The sequence below is a fragment of the Erpetoichthys calabaricus genome, chromosome 10, assembly GCF_900747795.2.
Source record: "Erpetoichthys calabaricus chromosome 10, fErpCal1.3, whole genome shotgun sequence".
NCBI classification, from domain to species: Eukaryota; Metazoa; Chordata; class Cladistia; order Polypteriformes; family Polypteridae; genus Erpetoichthys; species Erpetoichthys calabaricus.
Window position 1 is genome coordinate 156,021,200 of NC_041403.2, and position 25,112 is coordinate 156,046,311.

Below are 25,112 nucleotides of genomic sequence, written 5' to 3' on the forward strand. Positions count from 1 at the left end.
AAATATTTATTTTATCCTCATTACCTAAGACCTTGTAATTGTAATCCAAGCTATTGTCAAACCACTGAGTCCACAGTAAACGTACCCAAGTTGACTAGTTACTTTTTGGTTGAAGCCATAGAGAAATTTTATTTTTCTTTAAATGGCCTAAAAAAAGCATTCCATTATCCAAACGTCCCCAAAAGAACATATACTTCATCCACTGGACAGTGTTTGTTCATTTGGGTAACACTGGCACACACTTTCCACATTTTTGTGACAAGTAAATTACACATTTTCCTTAGCAACATGATTATTATATGTTATATCATATGTCTGGAGCAGATGGGTCTCTCTTGTAAAGTGTTGCAGAGGTGGGGGATATTATTCAAGTGCAGGGGCAGAGCACCATACGTCACCACAGGTCTATGTCATCAGTTCTAGTCCAGCAGTTAAGGTTAGGGGTTAGTATGGCTAGCGTGTAGGATATATGGTTAATGTTAGGGGTTCATTTTGTTAAGGTTAGGGTTTGGTGTGTTTAGGGTGTCAACCAATTTGATATGTGACGAGCTATAAATAAAGGTTTATTACCACACTGCTGGTCTAGACGAGCGTGATGTGACTTTCACCCTTTAAAACTGCTGGTGAAGACCTGTGGTGATTGTATGGTGCTGTGGCTCTGCGGGTCGATGCATCTCGAGGTGGAAGGAGATAAATAAGTCCGTCATTGAGAAAGGAAGTGGATATGAAATGTAGCATTGCAGCTTTATCAAGTGCACAAAGCCATGTTGAGGTGGGGAGGTACAGGCAGATTATGCATCGCACTAATTGGGTTTAATTTGAATCATTTTGTGAAATGCAGGTCACAGTGATGTCGTCATGGGTCTAGCATCTGTAATCTGCAGTGACCTCGCTGAAAGAATAAAGTTTTTACAGAATGGTAAGCCAATATTTGTGTTTATTTTTTTCCTTCATTGTACTATTATGAACGAGCTGTACATTTCACATGTGCGTTACTTTTCTGTATCCTATGGTTCTGTTTCCTAATATTCAGATTCTGTTGAAATGCCTATTGTATAAAAACCGAATTTAGCAAATTAATTTAAACAAAGGGATACGTTTGTAGATGGCTGTTTTTACCCTCTTGAGCCCCTAAAAAGTTGTCCTGTGGCACGGTGGGTAGTGTTGCGAATGTGGACATCTGATTAGAATTTCCCCTTCTCACGAGGGTATCCTTCTCCTATACACCTAAATCAGCCCCATGTTAGTAACCGTACCATCCAGAGTTGGACAACCCCAACACACACGCACGCATATACACCCCCCCACACACACACACACACCTTGCACCTTCTTTTCTTATTTCCTTTGTCCTAGAAACACCCGGAATTATTATGCACTTGAAGTGTGCAAACCACTTAAAAGTGTTAGCAACATTGCCTTAGCTTATGGAAAATGTCATCTTTTTAATCTTGGTTTTTCTTGTACACCTTTGCAGCTCTACTATCAAAAGTATCGACAACAGCAGCAAAGACTGATTCTTCATCACCAGTTTAACAGCCATTTTCTGTGTTTACCCAGTTTCTTGGTGCCCCCACCCCCTCCCCACAGTCCTGGGCATCTGTTTGGAGTAAGACCCATTCTTTCCATATCATCCAACAGCATCTCATTTGACCTCCCTTTGGACCTCATCCCTTAAACATCTGTCTTGGTGCACATCTTCATCTAACCTTCCACTGCCTTTTGCTCCACATGCTGTTTTCATCTATCTCCTCCACACCAATTCTTCTTCTCTTCACTCCTCGGTCTTCTGCTTTATCCATGACACTCCACAACATTCACCCAATCATTCTCGCCTCTGATCTTTCTAGCTTCGCTTCATGTGCTGACTTCATTGGCCACATGTCACTCCCATACAGCATATTTCTTCTCCTCACAGAGGTTTCTCTTCAATGAGATTCCTTTGGCAAAAGTAACATCATAATTTTTAGACAGGGTTTCTCAAGGCATGGGTCCCAAGACCCCTTAGTATAGGATGTTGGGCTAGAACGTGCACTTCCTAAAACTGGTAAATATCTTATTGACCATCTTGAATTCTATCCATCCATCCATTTTCCAACCCGCTGAATCCGAACACAGGGTCACGGGGGTCTGCTGGAGCCAATCCCAGCCAACACAGGGCACAAGGCAGGAACCAATCCTGGGCAGGGTGCCAACCCACCGCAGGCCACACACACACCAAGCACACACCAGGGCCAATTTAGAATCGCCAGTCCACCTAACCTGCATGTCTTTGGACTGTGGGAGGAAACCGGAGCGCCAGGAGGAAACCCATGCAGACACGGGGAGAACATGCAAACTCCACACAGGGAGGACCCGGGAAGCGAACCCAGGTCCACAGAGGATTTGCTACCAACGTCCTGGTGCCAGAAATTACAAACGCTTCTGTGTTTTGTGGCGGAGACTCATTTAATCGAATACAATGTGGGATATACATTCTTGGAAAATGCAGCACTCACTTTACTGTGTTTTTTGTCTGTTATGTGTCACAGATTTTAAAATGGATTCCATTAATCTCTGGCCGCTGCACGTAGATTTGCTATCTTTGTTTTATCTTACAGCTATTGGAGCAGTTCCATCACCATTTGACTGCTACCTTTGCCTCCGAGGCCTGAAGACTCTGAATTTGAGAATGGAGCAGCATTTCAAAAATGCAATGGCAGTCGCCAGCTTCTTAGAAGCTAGCCCTTATGTGGAGAAAGTTATTTATCCAGGTAATTCTGCACGTCTTCTGAATGTCTGGTATTTCTTCAAAATGTTACACCGACATGTAAAGTTCACCATGATTGAATTACTGAGTGCAGCACTCTGGTGGCGAGGTAAAGAGTTTTTGTTTTCTCCTTTTACAGAGGAAATCTGGCAATTTAGTGGAACGGAGACTCACATTTTGTCTCAGCCACTTTCACAATTCTGTTGTGTGTTTGTTTTTGTAAGCTTTTTCCTTGTCTTTTACATTCAGAATAGTGCAGTAGTTAGAGATTAAATCTTAAGCATTTGTAGCTATGCCCAAATTAATTAACTTTTTATTTCGTGTTTCTTTTTAATTCCATTCATCCATCCATTTTCCAACTTGCTGAATCCGAACACAGGGTCACGGGGGGTCTGCTGGAGCGAATCCTAGCCAACACAGGGCACAAGGCAGGAACCAATCCCGGGCAGGGTGCCAACCCACCGCAGGACACACACAAACACACCCACACACTAAGCACACACTAGGGACAATTTAGGATCACCAATGCACCTAACCTGCATGTCTTTGGACTGTGGGAGGAAACCCACACAGACACGGGGAGAACATGCAAACTCCACGCAGGAAGGACCCGGGAAGCGAACCAAGGTCTCCTAACTGCGAGGCAGCAGCACTACTACCACTGCACCACCGTGCCACCTCTTCTTTTTAATTCACTTTATTTTATCGTGCAAGTGATGAGTGGTCAATGGCGTTGGGCAAGTTTTTAAATAATCGTGCCCTGTGATGTACAGGCTGTAATCGCGTGTGGGTGAGAGTGCCACTGCACTTTGCTCCGGAGATGGATGGGGGTGCCCGGCTGATCGTGAAGGCAAGTGGGGCGTGGTCTCCTGTCCACACACAGTTTGGAGAGGCAGTATAAAAGGTGCCTGCACGGGACGGAGGGAAATGTGGGTAGACAAATGAAAGAATAGGAAAAACTGAGATGGAGGTAGAAGATAGAGCCGGTGCGAATGTGAGAGAGAGCGAGAGAAGGCAGGCCGTCGGGAGGAAGTCCAATGGGGAACATATGGCTGGTGCTCAGGGGCTGATGGAGGCCACTCTAGCTGGGCAATCAGGGAGCTGGAGTGACACGCTGCTTGGATGGAGCAACTCGCCACGCAAGGCCGGGAGAAAGACAGTGAGGGCTGCAAGGGTGACAGAAGGCTGGTCAGGTGTTCTGCAGGGCAGAACCAGGCAGCAGGAGTCGGAGGCTTGGTGTAGTGTCCTGCCGGACCCTAGGAGCAAGGTGATGCGGTGAGGGGTCCTGCTGTGAGAAGGAAGGTTGTGACTGTTGGTTACGTGTCTCCTCGGCTCCCAGATCTGAATTGGGGTTAAGCTGAGGCGATGGCCGTTGTAAATAGATGCACCGGGGCCCTGATTTTCAAAAGAAGTTGCCTGATTTTAACAGATTTATATGACTGGTTTTAACCTCCACTGCACACTTCATTCTAATTGAATTATTTCTGCACTGTGCTTTTAAACACTTTGTTTTTGGAGATTTAATTAAAGCACTTTGTCATTTTTTGCACATACCCCTTGCTATGTGTGTGTCCTCATTTGCCCAACACATCTCAGATATGTTATCGACGGTTGTGGGTTCAAGAGGTGCCCAAAGAGCGGGAGTATGGAGCCAACATACACCGTCGCTGTTCCTTGGCTTTCAATTGTACCAATATTTAATATTTACAGCTATGAACATAACAGACATGGGTGTAAATAACACAAACTGCTAAAGTGCAGCAGATACTTCAGTGTTATGCTATTATTTGTGAATACAGTAGACCCTTGACTTACGAACTCAATTCGTTTGCGAGGGCTGGTTGTAACTCCAGTTGGTTGTAAGTCAAGACTATTTTTCCCATGAGAAATCATGGAAATACCCATAATGCGTTCCGAACCTCCCACACCAACACTTACTTAACCTTTTCATAATAAAAAAAGGGTTGTATAGTGTGCATAATTTACCAAAACACCAATAATTTTTCTAATGTACTAACCAAAAAGTTATAAAAAGTGCCTAGCCTACCAGAAACAACAATTTCATACTGTACTCACCATTTAATTTGACATCTTTGGGCTGCAGGAAAGGAGGAGGAGGAGAATGAAACGGAAGGTGGTTGTTTAGAAGGAGCCTCCTTATGCAAATCTTTTCTTTGTAAAATTGTCGAGATGGTGGATTTCGACATGCTGTACATATTAGCGAGATCGGTCACACGAACAGCACTCTCATATTTCCACACAATTTCCTTCTTCGTTTCGATTGCTTTCTTTACCTTCGTTACCTTCTCTTCCTTCCTTAGCAAATATGTGTCTTGCTTGCCATGGTCTTAGTGAATTGTATATATAGATAAATCACTGCACTGACCGAAATTACGTCCACAAACTCATGTATCTGGGCTCCGACTGACGCTTACGAACGCTCTCGGCTGTTTGTTTACAATCGCGCAAGCGGATACACGTGACCGCATTCAGGTCGTAACGCAAGATGTTGGTCGTAAATCAAAATAAAAAATTTTGGTTGTAAATCAAGTTGTTCGCATGTCAGGCCGGTCGCATATCAAGGGTCGACTGTATGTATAAACATGGATAACTTTACTATACATTTTTAACATCAAAATAAAAGTGAATTCACACCCATCTAACCAAACAGAAATGCTTCTGTTATCCAGTAACGAGTTCAGAATAACCAGTTTGCAGTTGCCAGAATGACACAAAAAAAAACGTTGGGGGGGGTTTGGGTTGGGGTTTGAAGGGATATCAGCTGCTTAATTCAAGGAAGAGCCCACTTGGTGCGGATGAAAATGTGAAGCGAGTCGACGGGCCCAATCTGAACCTGAAAACCCCTGGTCACACTGGGAGCTCTTAACTTTGAATTGGTTGCACATCCAAAGAATGATCACTAGGTGGGGAAAATGGACAATGTCATGGCACGGGATTTTGTAAAACAAGGGGCCACCACATCCACATCTTTTAACTTTTATTAATTTTTATTTAACTCTTGTGATCAGATTTTTGTTTGCTTAATAAAAGGACAAGTGTCCGTGTGTCTGCCTTGTGTCTATCATTCCAAAAGATGGTGCATCACAAACATTTGTAGTAGTGCATTTTATTATTACATGCCTTCATCTGAACAACCGGACATCACTGCTTTTCACTAACCCTTGATGGGCTCGCCATCTTGCAAAATGCCTACCAATGTTGACTAATCGGTGGGTGCTGCCTGCTATTTCAAGACATTGCCGGATTACAACCGTAACTCATTCTCTAATTTTGATTGCTGGCCTTCAATGATCTTGCTTAAATTGTTCACTTTGTCATGGGGGATAGTTTTTACTGATGAAATGATTACAATATGGCTTCTCTATTCATGTTAAGATAGCATTTGATTTGGATAACCAATGACTTTGTTTTGTCATTTGTTCTCTAATCTTGCTCGCTAGTGTATGTGGTTCTTGCCTGCGCTCTTCTCTTTGCCTCACTTGCTCACCAACACTGCCCGTAACTTAATCCATTTTCTTAAAAGAAGTTTCAATTGTTAACAATCTAACAGATGGCTACGGATTCACCCGAGTGGGTTTGTCACACCACGTTCTCTGCTGTATTATCGTGGAATTTTGCCTTAATGTAGCTGATTTATAGTGCCCCACGTGTACAGTTTTATCTGCACGTGGACAGCTGCTTTAAGCAAAGAGACTTACTAGCTTAGCATAAGCAGACTAAACAGTTAAGCTACACCCGTGCCAATCACCAAAGCAGGTGCCCGTTCACCACGCTACTACTACTACTGGAAAATGTCTTTTCTTCAGCTGCTAAACCAGAGGTGGGCAAAGTCATTCCTGGAGGGCCGCAGTGGCTGCAGGTTTTGTTCCAACCCAATTGCTTAATAAGGAGCACTTATTACTCAAGTGACACTTCTGCTTCATTGTTATTGTCACGCGTTAGGATTTTGAACCTTTATTGCTTATTTTAGGCTTAAACAGCTGTATTCTCAGTTTTTAATTGCTCCTTATTAGCAATAAGATTCAAATGACAAAAGAAACCAGCAGTCCTCAATTTAGCTTGTTTCCATTTGCACCTGTGTGTATTTATCATGCACTATTGGGTTTAATTAAATTAATAATTAAGCAACAGGGTTGGAACAAAAACCTGCAACCACTGCGGCCTTCCAGGACTTGACTTTGCCTCTGTGCTAAACCCTGTGGAAATGTGGCAGTCGCCCACAGAGGTGCTCTTATCACTATATTTTGAACATATTATTATAAAACTAGATGTGTAAGCCCATGCCGTAAAAAGCCTGGGGTCCAAGAAGCGATTGAAATCATCAGACGATTCTCTCTTTCTCTGGAGGTTTGCCAATGTGCGCGTCTCGCTTGTGTATTAGCAGCTAAGCGAGTTTCTGTCTCTTCTTGGCAGTTTCACTTTGGCAACAGAGTTGCTTTCTTTGAGCTTCATACTGTAGCCTCGCACTTTGGGGCCGGATAGACAGACACATTTCCACAAGTAGACATTTTATATATAAGTCTAGCTGTGTACAGCATGGCGTCCTAAAAACTACTGAAAGCGTCAGAAAAATAAAAATTGTAGAGATGTCCGGTAATTGAAAGGAACTAGTCTGGGCATCTCTCTCTCCTAGGAGGTTTCATTTTGCCGACGTGCTCGCATTGTTTTGTGAATAGCAGCCAAGTGACTTGTCGTTCTTCTGAGGTTTCGTTTTGCCAAAGTGCTCGCTTCACTTGTGTAGTAGTGGCGGGAGAAAAAGTAAAAGGAATACTGTTTTGCCGATGTGCTCACCGCGCTACAGACACAGCGGATAAGCGAGTTACTCAATCTTCAGATGTTTCGTTTTTGCCAACGTGCTGGCCTTGCTTAGCCCGACTCCACCTCTCACTTTGGGGCCAGACAGACACACACACTTCCACGTGTAGATGTTAATATATAAGATTCCTGTGTGTGTTATTTTGGTTTGCCTATGCTACAGTTGCTGTTAACTATATTGATTAGGTCAGGGGTGGGCAGATTCAGTCCTGGAGGGCCGCAGTGGCTGCAGATTTTTGCTCCAACCCAATTGCTTAATAAGAAGCACTTATTGCTTACGTAACACTTCAGCTTCACTTTAGTCGTCTTGCTTGGTAAGATTTTGAACCCTTATTGCTTATTTTAGTCTTAAACAGCTGTATTCTTGGTTTTTAACTGCTCCTAATCCATATTACTAACCGAAGGTTGTAAACCGGATGGGCGCACGGCTCACCGGCTGTATGGAATCCCCAAAGGTCCATGCTGTGACTATGCGCTTGCAAAAGGAGTCACAGCTCAAACCATCTGTGACAACGCGCTTGCGAAACGAGTCACGGGGTTGTAAACCAGATGGGCGCAGGGCTCACCGGATGTACGGAATCCCCAAAGGTCCATGCTGTGACAATGCGCGCGCCTACAACGCGCTTGCGAAAGGAGTCACGGCTCAAACCAAAGAAAACACAGAAACGAGACTACGACCTGTGAACTACACCTGAGGTAAAGCGTGCACGCCAGGTTGTACAGCCGCCCGGACGTGACCGCCCACACCACCGCATATACCCTCCATGATATGTCTTCACGCAGCGGCTTCCCACCGAGTCGCATATTCCGCTGTGGCGCTCGCCCCACAGTCAGACGCAGCGGCTTCCCAGAGTCGGTAGGTGGCCCCCAAACAACACAACCTGTTCAAGCAGTCGGTGTCAGCGAAGGCAACAGACTCACGTCTCCACAAAACGAAACCACTTTAGTACAGATATGCTTATTGGATTAAATAACATTTCCCCAGACGCAACCGCCCTCCATGATATGTCATCCATCCACATATTGGACGGAATAGAAACTGATTGCCATTCTAGGATTTCCGATTCACTAGCGAATCGCGGGCTTACTTGTTAGCAATAACGAATGACAAAAGAGACCAGTATTTCTCCATTTAGCTTGTTTTCATTTACGCCTCTGTGTGTATTTATCGTGCACTATTGGGTTTAATTAAATACTTGGAAGGAAAGTGAGGAGAAAAAAGTGAAGCACTGAGAATTACTCATCTGTTTTAGACTTCAAATTATTTGGATGATATCCTTAGAAAGGAAAACAAATCTAGGATATGAAAATGACCTGACATGGCAGAGTTGAAGCACTAGCAAGCCGTGCAATTAAATGATTGACAAGGATTGGTTTTTAATTAAGCAACTGGGTTGGAACAAAAACCTGCAACCACTGCAGCCCTCCAGGACTGAATCTGCCCACCCCTGGATTAGATGAGTATTCGGTATCCGCTTTATAGCGCTCCACGTGTACAGCCTTACCTGCAGGTTGACAGCTGCCTGAAGCAGAGAGACTTACCATGTCTGCGCAAGCAGACCCCAAACCGTTGTCTTCGGACCTGAGCTGCACCTGTGCCAATCACCAAATCAGGTGCCCACTCACCATGCTGCTTTCTATTGAAGACGTCTCCTCTCCGCTGCTAACTCCTGTGGGACCATGGCATTCACCCACATCAGATGCTCTGAACAATAAACCTAGACCTAATCCAAAACTATAAAATTAATATCACTATACAAACACAGTAAAACTGATGGTAGCAAAAGTAGGAAATGTATTTGATAAGGAGTCATAATGAAAACACTGCAGAAAGTAAAAGTGATGGAAGAGGAGTCTGTTGAAGGCTGGGTGCAGAGTTGCTTCAGATTGCTGTTCAGTTTCTTCAGGATCTTCTCCTCTGCTCTCCTTGCTGTTCTCTTTCCTGCTTTGCTTTGCCTGCCTGATCTTCCCAGCATGCACCCCTAAACTTAAAGGTATAACTTCCCATTGGATTAACAAGAATTACAAGAATAATCAAATACATGTTTGTCCATTTCTGATCCTAATTACCCTAGGTCTAATAAATTAACAGTCTGTTTAAGTCTACATAAAAGAATGGTCTAAGAGATACAAGGTTCAATTTATAGACATTATTTAAAATATACCCCGAGTGTGTTTAGAATGGGAATAGGGTCTGGAATTTAAAAGATTAATGGGAGTTCAAATAAAGTCAAGAGGTGCGGGTTTTCTAACTGCTGGTGCCCTTATTGCTGGTAGGCTAATCAACTCAAGTCAACTTTATTTATAGAGCACTTTTAAAACAACAGAAGTCTACCAAAGTACTGTACAGCTCCTATAATTACACAAATACACACACATATATACGAGGGACGTTAAAAAAGTTTCTGCACTTTCATATTTTCATTGGAAGCGGTGCAAGTGGGAGAAGTAGTAATTGGGCATTAAAAAGTTGGTACGTCGCTGGGAAAAATTGCATTGCAAAGGAAGGTGACTACGTAGAAAACTGATGTAATTTGTTTTTGAAATTATTAATAGTTAAAAAAAAGTGTGGAGACTTTTTGAACGTCCCTCATATATACAGTACTGTGCAAAAGTTTTAGGTAGATGTGAAAAAATGCTGTAAACAAAGAATGCTTTCAAAAATGGAAGTGTTAATCATTTATTTTCATCAATCAACAAAATGCAGTGAATGAACAAAAGAGAAATCTAAATCAAATCAATATTTGGTGTGACCACCCTTTGCCTTCAAAACAGCATCAATTCTTCTAGGTACACTTGCACACAGTTTTTGAAGGAACTCGGCTGCTAGGTTGTTCCAAACATCTTGGAGAACTAACCACAGATCTTCTGTGGATGTAGGCTTCCTCACATCCTTCTGTCTCTTCATGTAATCCCAGACACACTCGATGATGTTGAGATCAGGGCTCTGTGGGGGCCATACCATCACTTCCAGGACTTCTTGTTCTTCTTTACGCTGAAGATAGTTCTTAATGACTTTGGCTGTATGTTTGGGGTCGTTGTCCTGCTACAGAATAAATTTGGGGCCAATCATACGCCTCCCTGATGGTACTGCATGATGGATAAGTATCTGCCTGTATTTCTCAGCATTGAGAACACCATTAATCCAACTCCATTTGCTGAAATGCAGCCCCAAACGTTCAAGGAACCTCCACCATGCTTCACTGTTGCCTGCAGACACTCCTTATTGTACCGCTCTCCAGCCCTTCGACGAACAAACTGCCTTCTGCTACAGTCAAATATTTCAAATTTTGACTCATCAGTCCAGTGCACCTGCTGCCATTTTTCTGCACCCCAGTTCCTATGTTTTCGTGCATACTTGAGTCGCTTGGCCTTGTTTCCACGTCGGAGGTATGGCTTTTTGGCTGCAACTCTTCCATGAAGACCACTTCTGGCCAGACTTCCCCGGACAGTAGATGGGTGTACCTGGGTCCCACTGCCAGTTCTGAGCTGATGGCACTGCTGGACATCTTCCGATTTCAAACGGTAATAAGCTTGATGTGTCTTTCATCTGCTGCACTAAGTTTCCTTGGCCGACCACTGCGTCTACGATCCTCAACGTTGCCCGTTTCTTTGTGCTTCTTCAAAAGAGCTTGAACAGCACATCTTGAAACCCCAGTCTGCTTTGAAATCTTTGTCTGGGAGAGACCTTGCTGATGCAGTAGAACTACCTTGTGTCTTGTTGCTGTGCTCAATCTCGCCATGACATGAAACTGTCTTCCACAACCTCACCTTGGTAGCAGAGATTGGCTGTTCCTCACCCAGTTTTAAGCCTCCTACACAGCTGTTTCTGTTTCAGTTAATGACTGTGTTTCAACCTACGTGTGACATTGATGATCATTAGCACCTGTTTGGTAGAACTGGTTGATCAGACACCTGACTAGAATCCTACAAAATCCCTGACTTTGTGCAAGTGGACCTATAAGAATTGATGCTGGTTTGAAGGCAAAAGGTAGGAACACCAAATATTGATTTAGATTTAGATTTTGCTTTTGTTCGCTCACTTTGCATTTTGTAAATTGATAACAATAAACAATCATTATTTATATTTCTGAAAGCAATAAATTTTTTCACACCTGCCTAAAACTTTTGCACAGTACTGTATATATTATATATAATAGAGTGTGAATAAATACACCAAAATATTCACAAGTTTAAAAAGATAAGGCAAAAAGAGAGGCTTTCAGGTGCCTAATATAAAATGGTGGACCATTCCAAAGCTTAGGGGCTGCTACTGCAAAAGCAGAGCCCGCTCTGAGCTAAAGTCAAGATCTCGGCATGACCAATAACTTCTGGGCAGAGGACCTTGGTGATTGTGATTGAGAGTTCGAGTGTAAGAAGTCAACAAGATAAAAGTGGGCTAAACCATTCAGAGACTTAAAAACAAACTTAATCCTGTAGCGAATGGGAAGCCAGTGAAGTGACGCCAAGACTGGTGTGATGTGATTCGGTTTCCGAGTGCCTATTAGAAACCTGGCAACCATGTTCTGGATGAGCTGAAGATGAGCGAGGGATGACTGATCAACTCCAATGTATGATGAGTTGCAATAGTCAAGCGGAGAAGAGACAAACGCATGAATTAAGTGTTCCAAAATCATCTACAGAAAGGAAGGGCTTGACCTTAGCCCAGCGGTTCTCAAGTAAAGAAACAAAAAAGGGGGCGCCAAGATGTGAAAAAACAGAAACAATAATATGAAAAATACATCTATTGAAACCAAAACAAATTAACTTAAACTACATTCTGATACTAGTAAAATAAATATAGAGTTAGATATATATCGATAAAAGTTAAGTAGTTATAATAAAATATGCATCTATGATATATCATTAATTAAAAAAGAAATTGATATTAATGGGCTCCTTTCAAAAAAACGTTAGGGGGGCGCGATTAAAACTGTTATGAAAACTCGGGTCGCAAATACTTAAAAGGTTGAGAAACGCTGCCTTAGCCCCATACCCTGAGCTGATAGAAACGGGCCTTAACAATGGAGTTAATTTGTATACCAAATTTGAGGGCATTATCAAAAATCGCAAAAAGGATTTTTTGGAGAGGGTTTACAGCAGTTTGTCAAAGGGCCAAGATTAACTGCAGGAGCACAAGTAAGTGTACGTTATGGACCTTCTGAAATCTCTTGTTTTTTTGTCATTTATACTCTGCAAATTTAGTGACATCCATATTTTAATGTCTTTCAGACATTCCAATAAAGGTTTAAGAGAATTTACTTTTGATCTGTTTCAGTGGAAGATCTATCTGTGTATCATCTGCATAGCAATGGAATGAAATGTTTTTTAATAATGGATCCTGAGGGCAACATGTACAGTGAAAAAAACAATAGACCACAGAATAGATCCTTGAGGGACCCCTTGGGTGATAGGTGCCGAGGTTGAGAAGAGATTGCCCAGGCTGACTATAAAGCTTCTGTCTCTGAGGTACGACCTCAGCCATTCCAAAGCATTTCCTTGAATACCCACAGAATGCTCAAGACGAGCGAAAAGGATGTCCTGGTCAACAACAATCAGTGTTACTTCACACAGTTCACATTTTGATGACATTTTCTTGTTTTGTATCTTGATTAAAGGACAGTTCGGTATTGTGAGTTTTGAACATTAATCTCTTGATATGGCCTATTTTTATACCAATACATCTGCATTTTTACAAAGTCTGAGTGCATTTGCCAAATTGTATATTTAGTCTCTCTAATAACGAGGTCTGTACTCTCTGTATTCCTCCAGGCCTCCCTTCACATCCCCAGCATGAGCTGATGAAACGGCAGTGCACAGGCTGCCCAGGAATGATCACGTTTTATGTTCGGGGAGACCTTAAAACAGCCGAGGCTTTTTTGAAAAATTTGAAGGTAATTCTCTTGCCCATTAATGGCTCCATTTTTTCGATGAACAAATCACGTTGGTATGTATCAAAGTTTCAAACTGGTATGTGAGAATTTAGAGCAGCTGGAAGGTACAGATCTCTGCATAATTTTCTGGTATGTCTAAAAATTGTGGAATTGAAGCCCTAGTACTTAATTGTATGAGAACATCTTAGGGTAAAATTCAGACATTTCAATGTCCTTCAGAAATCCCACTGACCATTTTGATTGCTGTGGGGAAAATGGAACATTTCAGAGATGGCTTAATGTTACAACATGGCCGATTAAATTGATTGCTGACAAGTTGTTTTGTAGTCGTTGAGGGTTTGCTGCATTTTCCAAGATTAAAATAAGTAATGTCCCACTTACAGTAGTTAAACAGTCCCACTCCTCTGTGGCAAAGAACATTGGGGTCCATGGTGGTAAAAGTTTTAAGCTAAAAACGGTGCGTCTTGTGACCTGTGTGCATGCTTGTGCAGCCACAGGGTGTTTGGTGTGGAGGCAAGTCGATATGTTTGTCAACACAGAGGCGCAATCGGCATGAGATCTGGTGTGATCTTCCTCTCATTTCAGTTACCTCACAATACTTGTAAAATTAGAAAGCAAATTTACAGATGTGGACAAATTTGTTGGTAATCCTTCACAAAAAAAGGACCACCCACAATCGTCTCAGAAATAACTTGTACTTGGCAAAAGTAATCGGCACCCATCATTGTTTGTTCCGTATTCAAAACAAGAGGTTTGATTCAACAGAATATTTCAAGTAACAACATAAATGAACATGGCATGGACAAAAGTGATGGCACCTCCACCTTATATTTCGTTGCACAACCTTTAGAGTTTGCGGTCACTGCCAACAAGTGACTTCTGGAGCTCTCCATGAGACTTCAGCACCTGCCCACAAGGTTGTTTGGCCCACTCTTCCTGAGCAAACTGCTTTAGCTGTGTCTGGTTTGAAGGGGGTCTTCTCCAGATGGCATGATTCAGGTCTTTCAATAAATGTTCATAAAGGGCTCCTAGATGACCACTTCAGAACAGTCCAATGTTTTGTTTTTAGCCATTCTTGGGTACTTTTTGATGTGTGTTTTGGCTCCTTATGCTTTTGGAGGATCCATTTCCTGCGACTGTGACAGAGTTTTCTGACACTGGGTAGTATGTTTCACTCCAAAATATCTTTATAGTCTTGGGATGTCATTGTTTCCTGGACAGACTCATGCAAAGCAGCCCCAAAACATAACCAAGTGTCCTCCATGTTCCTCAGTAGGTTCTTTTCTTTGAAAGCTTCATTCATCTTCTGGTGGTGGCCCGTGCCCCATAGGTCTCATTATAAAACGACAGGGCTGGCAATGTATTTTTTTTTTCATTTATAGAAAACGCTTAACATTTGAACGCAATTTCACATGGCAGATGCATATATAACAAGTATGTGGAGAAATAACTTGAAAAATACCAACTTCTCTGTTAACTAAAACGCTCTGTTCTAAGTCCTGCTTGCTTACAACTGCAAAGAATGGCGTTTGTTCCCAGTGTGCTGCTCTCGCTTACAGACCTGCTGTAGACGTTTGGACTGACTTGGCAACTTTACAGTGGCTTCCATAACTTTTTGTTTTTCATTTACTAAATAACTACATCTGGGCAGAGCAGCACAGAGCCGCCTTGCATGTCTGCAGATTATTCTTTATGGTTGTACTGTTTTTTAGCAGTTAACATGATTGTTTTGAATTCCACAGGTTTTTGCATTGGCGGAGAGTTTAGGAGGTTATGAAAGTTTAGCAGAACATCCGTAAGTTGTGAAGCCTCTTTATTCATCCCTTTCATTTATTTTTAGAAACTGATTTATTCATTTTAGCGTCATAGATGAAGCAGTGTTATCCTCGCAACATGGCAATTAGCCTTGGACAGGGTAGCGTATCCATGAAGTGTGATGTGTGCACCAACTCACTCACATCGGCATGCTTTTTAAAGTTGACAGCTAACCTAATGTGTGTTTTGGGATGTGGGAGGAAAACTGGAACACCAGGATAAAAGTCCACAACAACACAGGAGATCTTTGTACTTTTTAGCAATCAATTCAGCCTGAAGACCTGCTTTGTTGTCCACGTCGCCGTGCTAAGAACAGATGTTTTGAAATGAAGTCTTTCTTACTTTATAAACAGATGGTGACAATTACAATTACGAGTTGCAAAAGAAATTACTTGGCAAACTTTATCACTATTACTCGTGGCGGAGTGGTGGCTCTGAGGCTAGGGATCTGGCAATCGGAAGGTTGCTGGTTCGAATCCCGTAAATGCCAATAGAGACTCTGCTCTGTTGGGCCCTTGAGCATGGCCCTTAACCTGCAATTGCTGAGCGCTTTGAGTAGTGAGAAAAGTGCTATATAAATGCAAAGAAAAGAATTATTTCACACATCCACTGGTGAGTGGGGTTGTAAAACAAGCACAGAATGTCGCCCGTAATTCAGTTGAGTAAGCATTATGTTCTGCTGCTGCTTGATTCTGTTTTTCCAACGCTACTTTACAGTAGCACACCAACATTGGTTGCAAGGCCCCTTTTTGTTTTTCTTCCCAAATACTAACCTGGGTATGTTTTGTGTTACAAAGGCAAGGTCCGTGTGGTTAGCCATATATATCATGATTTCTTCAAATCAGGGATCTACAAGATCAGTGTCTGTAGGTATTTGTTCCAATCTAGTTTCTTAATGCAGAGTCAGTTATTGTTGAAGCTCTTGTTGCTCAAGTACCATTTTTTTGCTTCATTTTAGTGGTCTCGCTTATTCAGATTCCCCACCCATAACTGCATATTTTTGTCTTTAAACAGTTGCACTCGCCTTTTTACCAATAAGACGAACTAACAAAAGAGTCTGCGGTTCTCCATTCAACTTGTTTCGATTTCCATCTGTGTGTATTCATGGTGGACTATCTGGTTTAATAAAACACTTGGAAGGAATATTTGCAATATTTGTACTGTGCTTTCCTCGGTTTTTACAACTTAGCCTTTACAAATAGAAGAGAAGTTACAGAATATCACAAACTACAACCACAGACAAATGTCCTACAGCTTCCACAACTGCACTCCCTCGCCACTTTTACCCAAAACCGACGCCGTTACAACACACGGTACTTCTGTTTTTTTCTTTACCATTTCATCACATTCTTCCATTAGTTCATTTTTGTTTTTTTCCATTCTCTCGTCTTTTGTAACACTTTAGGAAGTACAAAAATGTGCCTATTAGTCATTTACTGTTATGTAACAAGACCTTAACAAACACTTCTTTGGGTCTTCATAAAATTTACAAAGCATCAGTAAAGTGTTTATTCATCTCAGCAATGTCACCTGCTAACAAAACGTCACTTTGTAGTGGTGTAACTGAGATGCGTTTCTCTTGATATTCCATGTTGCTTTGTGCCCATAACCTATCGTCTGTGGGGGAGGAGTGAAAGCATTAGAATTGTCAAAAATGTCGATCTACGGTTTTCAACGTTTTAGAATTCCATGACATCAAAAACATTGATATCTCGAAGATGGGTGTGTGTCTGTGTGTCACAGTTTCTTGAGGATGGTCTAGAGCTAAAATGGCTGGATGGAAAAATACCAAACTCGAAACTTGATCCTGTTATGAAACGACAATGTGCTGATTAGTTTTTGAGCCAAATCAGGGAAGAGAAGAGGCACTCTAGAGCAGGGGTGTCAAACTCTGGGCCTTGAGGGCCGTAGTGGCTGCAGGTTTTCATTCTAACCCTTTTCCTAATCAGTGAGTAGTTTTCACTGCTAATTAACTTCCTTTTCCCTTCACTTTATTAGCCCTGAATTTATTCTTTTCTTCATTAAATGGCAGCCAAACAGAAATGAGACATGAAATGAGCCAACAGATGAGCAGCTAAACTGGGGCTTCAAACTTCAACTAATTTCACTCCAATCACTTTCTTATTGAGAAGCCAATTCTTGTTGTTAATTAAAGCAGCCGTTATTTAATTCCATGGCTTGTTGCTGGTCTCTGGTCTCATTTTGCCACAGCAGACATTTCCAAAACTGTTGATTTTTTTTTTGTTTTTTCTAAGAATACCATCAAAATGTTTTGGTGACCTGAGAGATCACCCTTACCGAGACCTTCACCTTTTCTTTATTTTCAGAGATTGTGTGATGGGCACAAGTGAGCTGGTCATGAGGCGGCTTGTTTTATGCCTCACTAGTATTTGGCTGCTAATTAAGGGAAAAGAAACAACAAAGGCGCCTGAGTCAAGTGAATTAAAATGAAGGCAACAGAAGTTAATTAGCAGCAAAAACTGGTCCCTAATTAAGAAGATGGTTAGAATGAAAACCTTTAGCCACTGCGGCCCACCAGGACCAGAGTTCGACACACCTGTGCTCTAGAGGAACCCTCAAATGCTGTAATTCTGCAATTAATTATGAATTCTTCTCATCAGTTGCTATCATGATCACCTATTTTATGATCCGAAAGATCAGCAGTAAATAATTAGTGAAATGTTATAGTTTGGGTAACCTGGTTCCGAGGGCGCAAAGCCTACTGATGTTCACGTCCGAATTTTTTAGCATCTGTGAATCCTTCATATTACCAAGTCATTTCACCATCATATCAATATGCCACATTGAAAAGAAGTGTATAAACTATCTACTGATGTTTTACAAGTTATATGAACAAAAAAAGCCTCTGTTAAGGTCTTGTAACATAGAAGTAAATAAGTAACAGATGCATTTTTGCAGGACCTAAAGTGTTACCCTTTTTTTTTTTTTTACTAACATATTTATTTAATTTTGGATTTCACTCATTTTACCACCTCCAACTAAATTTTTCATTCCCTTTTTATATGAAGAGCAGAGAAACACGTAAAGTATCACCAGCTCCTTATAAGTGACATCCCTTAAAACAGTGATTCTTAACCTTTTTTGAGTCACTGACCCCTTTACGAATCTGATGAAAGCTATGGACCCCCTTCCCCAGATATATTAACATAAACACAACTTTGCATGCAATGAATATAATGTACATTATTAATCGAGATTTGATTGTCTCAAACATATATGACATACACAAAGTATTATTAAACTTCAAAGTAAACAATCTAAAAAACAAAACACTCCTTTTTTTATGCAAAAAGTAATGGCCACTCATTACAACTATGAAATACAATCCTCTTGTGCAAATTAAAACAGATCTACTACCCCGTCTACTGTAAATCAATAGTACCGGGTTGTATAGTGAATTTAAATGTTAATTTTTATCTGACCCTCACGGACCCCCTGAAACCCATCTATGGACCTCGGGTTAAGAACCCCAGCCTTAGAGCCTCTATTGATAACCCCCTAGGACATGGTGCCTGTATGCTTGGAATTCATATTCACCATTAGTGTATGTCAACCCTTTAAAAAAAAATTGCTTTTATTTGAGGACTGCGTGTTTCACTAGTTCAACCATACTTTAAATCAAATAAGGAAAAATTGTCTGAAACTAAACAATTACTGGTAACACAAAGTGAAAACCTTGTGCCAACGCGGCATCAGTCTACATGTACATTTTTTTAAATTTGGATATCCGTTTATTAGTATATCCTGCATGCATACTTTCAGCTGACAGATTTATTTGAAGCCAGCTCTGCCAAAGAGTTGACTCCCATACCCAACCCATTGTGTTTAAAACTAACAATTTGTCCAGGTATCTATATAAAATCCCTGTGTCCGTCCAGGTGTCCGTGTGTGGGTGTCTTCTGGTGAAGTGCGCATGCGCGGGGCACGGCGCGATATTACTGTCAGAGAAAGTTACAGGCGTTTTATGGAAATACAAACCAGTATTACTACTGCGAGAGGAAATTAAAAGTACACAAAACAGTGACGCATATTACAGCCACATACAAGCCAGTATTACTGTCAGAGGAGATTAAAGGCATATTACCGACGCGCACGCCTGTATTACCGCCAGAGAAAATTAAAGGTATATTACGGACGTACAAGACGGCATCCTTCAATAAGGACGCGCACAGGCATCCTTCAATAAGGGCGCGCACAAAAATGCGAGCCTCAAAAGGGCGACCTCAATTGGGCGCAGCGAATAAAGGCGCGCGTAAATAAAGATCTGCACCATTGTTGCTCTTCACATATTCCAGAGCCATTTGAACTAAATTATCTACGAACGCCTTTATTCGCCGCTCTCAATTGAGGTCGCCCTTTTGAAGCTCGCCTTTTTGTGCGCGCCCTTATTGAATAGAGCCGTACAAGACAGTATTACTGTCACAGAAAATTAAAGACACACAATACACGGCGGCAGCCCACGAAGAACGGTCAGCTCAGCAAGTAAACATCAACAAAAGAAAGGCTGAAAGAGAAAAATACGACCAACAAAAAGAATGAGGTCAAAGTCCCTTGCCATTTAATATAGACTGTTCCTACTAATGTTTATGCACTACTGTTCTAGCACACGTTATTGTAACGGGCTAAATGACTAGTGGTACAATAAAAGACAAGTTTCATTTTGCGTTGCTGCACCTCTCCTCACCAATTTTAAGTCCCTTGATTTTTCATTTTTGTGGGATTCCTTGCATAGTTGACGTTTTTGTTACTCTGCTGTTCTGTCAATTTCTGGGCTGTCTGATATGTACTCCAGTTCTATACTGGTGCTGTCTTAACATCATTCTTGGGGTCTCCTGGCATATGCCTCATGGATCCATTGCCCTACGTGAATTCTGCACCTGGCCACTGCTCGTGTGTCATTTTGCACAATCGGCCTGTGTCTGTGTGGTTTTACACCTACATCCCAAAACTGTGTGAATTTGATGAAGTGGTATTTTTAAATATGTCGAGTCATGTGCTAGACCAGCATTCCATTCACTTGTCATTCCTGCATTGCAGCTGCTGCTACAAATGTAAAATAAGACACCCAGCAGGAACACTGCCTCGTACTGTCAGCTGTTCACAGCTTGGGGGTCAATGTCCAGAAAGCAAAGGCAAATTACATGCTTATGCTTCTTAAGATTACAGATTTTTCTAACTAGCGTCCCTCCAAAGACCCTGCTCAGGATAAAGTGGGTTTAGAAAATGGATGAACAGATAGATGAAACTGGAGTTTATGTGTTGGTTTGGTTCCTCAATCCCCCCAAAATAATCTAAGAATATCATAATGTTAAATTAAATATTGTCTTAATTGCATTGCACCCAATATTTTCAATACCATGGAGTTAAATGTGTTGTCTTATAGATAGATAAAGAATACACTTGACTTGACCATTCCTAGTTTTCCTCCTCTTTCTCTGTACGTTTATCATTCGTTTGCTCAGAGGTTGATGTTCTTGCTGCTTCCTGAGCAGCTCTTCTTTTCTCCACCTTAGTGGCCCGCTTCTTCTCTTCTTTCGTTGGCATCTTTTCGAGTTAAAACTGATCAAGTCAGTGTTTGTGTTGCAATTAGTTAGTACGTTTTCTTTAATTTTTCACTTAAGCTGGCACTTAAGTCTTCAATTTGTCTCAACAATGATTTAAGATATGAAGAGGTAGGGGAAGTGATGGCGAAGCTGGTAGGGATGAGAACTGTGCCCATACGCATGCGCCAGACGGCTGCCGAGAGTTGATTCTACAATAAAATAAGACGAATAACCTTGGAGGTCAATCATCACCCTGAAAGTGGACAGTAGACATCACGTAGAATATGTGTACCAAATTTCAGGTCAATAGGTCAAACAGTTGGCAAGCAACAGGTGATTTAAAATCCTGGACAGCCACGGTAGCATACTATATAAGAAAATAGATATTGATAGTTATTCGTAAAAAGACATGCAGGTTATAATTATTACAATAGCTTTATTAACTTAAAAGAACATCACAATGGCACAGTGCACTTGAACAAGCTCAATTTACCTAATAAGTATGTTTCGCATACTCGCAACTGTAAACCTACTTTTGCCCACCCCTGTACATATTAAATAGACTTGCAGAATCCTGGGGGCTAAAACTGGATAAAGACTAAATAAACTGTTCTTCACAAGACGATGAGACTTTTGTTTCAAACTTTTGTATGTTTATTTCTTGTAGGGCCATCATGACTCATGCATCTGTACCTGAAGAATATAGAAAAGTACTTGGTATAAGTGATAATTTAATCAGACTGTCAATCGGCCTGGAAGATGTGGAGGACATTATTAAAGACCTGGATCAAGCACTGAGGAGTGCAGTGAGTATGCTAGTATATCCTCTAAAACCGAGTCACGTGAGGTTTTTTTTTTTTGGTTATACCAGTCTGGGATCCCCGAATTGGTACCTTTTTATTATCAAGATATAATTAAACTGATTTAAAAATATACAGTAACCAAGGTTTTACTAGTGCTGCTAATGGCTATTACTGCTTGAAATGACTGATTTTTAATTGGTTATTCACATAGGGCTGCCATTTTCAGCAGCAGTTCCTTCAGTGTCCTAATGGTAAACTCCCTTAACATATCCTTAATTAGTCCCGTTTACTAAGGTTTCTCTAATAACCAATTAACATGTAACTGCATTAGCACCACTGAAACCTGATATTCTGCTCACCTGGGTTGTGTGAGCAGAAGTTTAATGTGTCACTGTATTCTGTACAAATATATCTTATAAAACCTGATTTTTACTCACATGCAGTACAGCAGACACATGGCCAGATTAAGCACAGACGCTGACACAAAGAACTGCCATGCAGGCAACATAAAGATGGACTAGGAGAAATGGAAACCGCGTGCAAACTGTGAGATGCTGTAACCGTGTGCTATTTCCATCTGTCAAATCGGCACAGAATTGCGTCCTTGTTTGGAATTGCATGCTCGTCTGTGGGGGGCCCTGGACATGGGGGAAAAACAGTATAAAACTTTGGCTCACTGGCAGGCACACCTCTGAAGCCAACAAACTGATATGAATGTCGCCACCTGTTCCTGAGAACGACTTCCACACGTGCACTGACGAATCCGACAGACTCCACTCCTCAGGCCCCTACTCCAGGACCGGGTCTTGTCACTGGCTTCATTCGTCTTTGTGCTATCTGCAGTGTAAACCTACATTAAACAAAGCAATTTCTCCTACGTGATTTCTTAGCGCTGTATCACTAGGGAGGGGTATCGTCTTTTATGTAATATCTATATAGATTAGGGGTTAAGTAACACGTTGCAATCACAAAAGAACTTATTCCCAGGGAGTGAGTGCCCCCTAGTGGACACAAGTTGCAAGGTACTGGCATTATTAAAGTTCAGCTCTGGGTTCAAAAGGAGAAGCTTCCTCAATAAACAAGTCAGTGTATTGTTTTTTTTTTTTTTCTTTCTCAGAATTAAGTTTTTTTTTCCTGTGACAGACTGCCAAGAAACAAGAGAGTAACAGACACCTGTGTCTGAAACCTTCAGAGAGCAGATGGCAAACTGGATATGACCAGGATAGAAAAAGAAGGGGGAAAGCCCAGATGGGCAACTGCATAAGAGGAGAAGGACATCATTCTTTTTTCTGTTTTATAGCACATTGGGATTTGGTGTGTATTTAATGAAGAAGCCAACTGAGGACCTGTAAGGCATGCATCTATTAAACTACAAATTCTGATGTCCTTCTCCTCTTATGCAGTTGTACATATGGGGCTTCCCCTTCTTCTTCTATCCTGGTCAGATGCATCTTGTCCTCTTATGTCAAGACACTAATAGACATTTTATCAAGAAACTGAGTATTTCATAGAAATCTGTCATATGGCATAATCTTCATTCTGCCAAAAGACCATTGCTGAACCCAAAACTAAACTTTAGAAATGCCAGAAAATCTGTTCAATGGTACTAATGCAATTGCAAACATTTCATTAAAAACCAATTACTATTTATGCATGACCAATGACAAATAAGAGTTGACCATTAGGACACTGAAGGAATGGCAGCTAAAAATGGGGCTTTTCAGTCATATGAATAAATAAATCAGTTGGTCCGAACAGTACTAGCTATTAGCAACACTACTAATGTCTTGGCTATATTTTTAAATGAATTTAGCGGTATCTTGATGAATTTTTAAATGAATTTAGCGGTATCTTGATGATATTAAAAATATAATTTTCTATCAACAGCATACATTTCTGGGCGTTTGAAAACTTTTGATTGGTAGATACTATTAGGATACTTGCGATATAAAATGGAGGGGGAGTTATCAGATCTTCTCAATAAAGAAACCGTGGACTTTTAGAAATATCTACACCATTTGGGGTGGAGTGGTGGCTCTGAGGCTAAGGATTTGTGCTGGTATCCAGAAGGTTGCCGGTTTGAATCTCTGTCACTGCCAAAAGAGATCCTACTCTGCTGGATTGAGCAAGACCCTTAACCTGAAATTGCTCCAGGGGCACTGTACAATGGCTGACCCTGTGCTCTGGTATGTGAAAACTAACAAATTCCTAATACAAGAAATTGTATAAGGCGAAATAAAGAACAAACAAACAAAATCTTGCACCATACATAACTAGCTGAGAGGTAAGGCATTGAAGTATTCAGGTAATCTTATTCAGTTTAACTGAACATTACATTAGATATTCCATTAAGTACCAAAATACTGCTTTCTGCTGCTCTAACTGAGGGTTCAAAAGTTGAAGTATGGAAGGAACATATTTACAAGTGCAAACAATGAGATGCCTCTCTCTTCATCCGATTTTTTTTTTTTTTATTATTTCCCTAAATTAGTGGGATTTGGTGGTTCTTCAGAGATCTAGTGTCCTGTATTAGACAATGGCTGGGCATGGGACTCTACGTGTAGCTTATGCATTCTCCTCATGTTAACACTAATCGTCCTTTGGGTGGTCAGATTTTTCTCCCACCTTCCTAAAGATGTTAGGTTAGTTGGAAAATTGAATTTGCCCATGCGTGTAAGTGAGACCAAGCCACAATGGACTTCTGTTCAGTACTACTGGAGATGGCTGAAGAACGTTGTTTTCCAAAATTTCAATGATTACGCTGCTAGCATATTCTTCCCATGTTTGTATAATTTCACATTTCTCAACCCTTCATATCCAGATACTTGCATGTTACAGAGTTTGTGGTCTCCAGTTACCTTAAGTATGAGTGTACATTGTGATGATCTTGCATTGGCACTAGCTTCCTGCTGTTGAAAGAGTGGCATGAAAAAATGAATGAACATATAGTAAGAATATATGCACGTGTTAACAGTGAGATGCTCTTTTTCGGTGCATGGCATTTGTTCAATTGTATTACACGTTTAAACATTATTTTTAGCCTTCTACTAATTCAGTTGATTCCTGCATTTTTCAGAAAATCGAAGATCGCAAATGAAAGCAATTCCAAGCATATAAAAAACAACCATTAACATAATCCAGAAGAATAAATAGAAGCCAAAAAGCCTGGTACTTCTCAACTACTGACATGGAATAATAACAAGAGTTAAGATTTCAGCAATTTTCTTGTATGATCTGTAATTATTGCTCTCTTCTTGTATTGATCTGTAATTATTGCTCTCTTTTTTGCTTCATGAAAAGGAGCCTTGCTTATACTATAATATGAACTTTGTTTTAAGGGATACATTTATTTAACCTGTACACTTCTGTACTGTTTTATATCCACAAAAAATGTACTATATGTTTAATAAAGGCTTTTAACAATGCACACGAATTGTAAATGCTTTGTAAT

At 41.0% G+C, this 25,112-nt stretch overlaps 1 protein-coding gene across 1 annotated transcript in view; it reads left to right on the forward strand.

The window, feature by feature from the left end:
- Positions 1–25,088, forward strand: part of cth (cystathionase (cystathionine gamma-lyase)) — a 70,628-nt gene extending 45,540 nt beyond the window's left edge. The window contains exons 7-12 of the mRNA XM_028812163.2: positions 842–919; positions 2,601–2,753; positions 13,358–13,479; positions 15,222–15,274; positions 21,526–21,664; positions 24,738–25,088. Coding sequence (XP_028667996.1) covers positions 842–919; positions 2,601–2,753; positions 13,358–13,479; positions 15,222–15,274; positions 21,526–21,664; positions 24,738–24,758 — 566 coding nt within the window. The 3' untranslated portion in view covers positions 24,759–25,088. The remainder of the gene's footprint in view (positions 1–841; positions 920–2,600; positions 2,754–13,357; positions 13,480–15,221; positions 15,275–21,525; positions 21,665–24,737) is intronic.
- Positions 25,089–25,112: the final 24 nt, after the last annotated feature.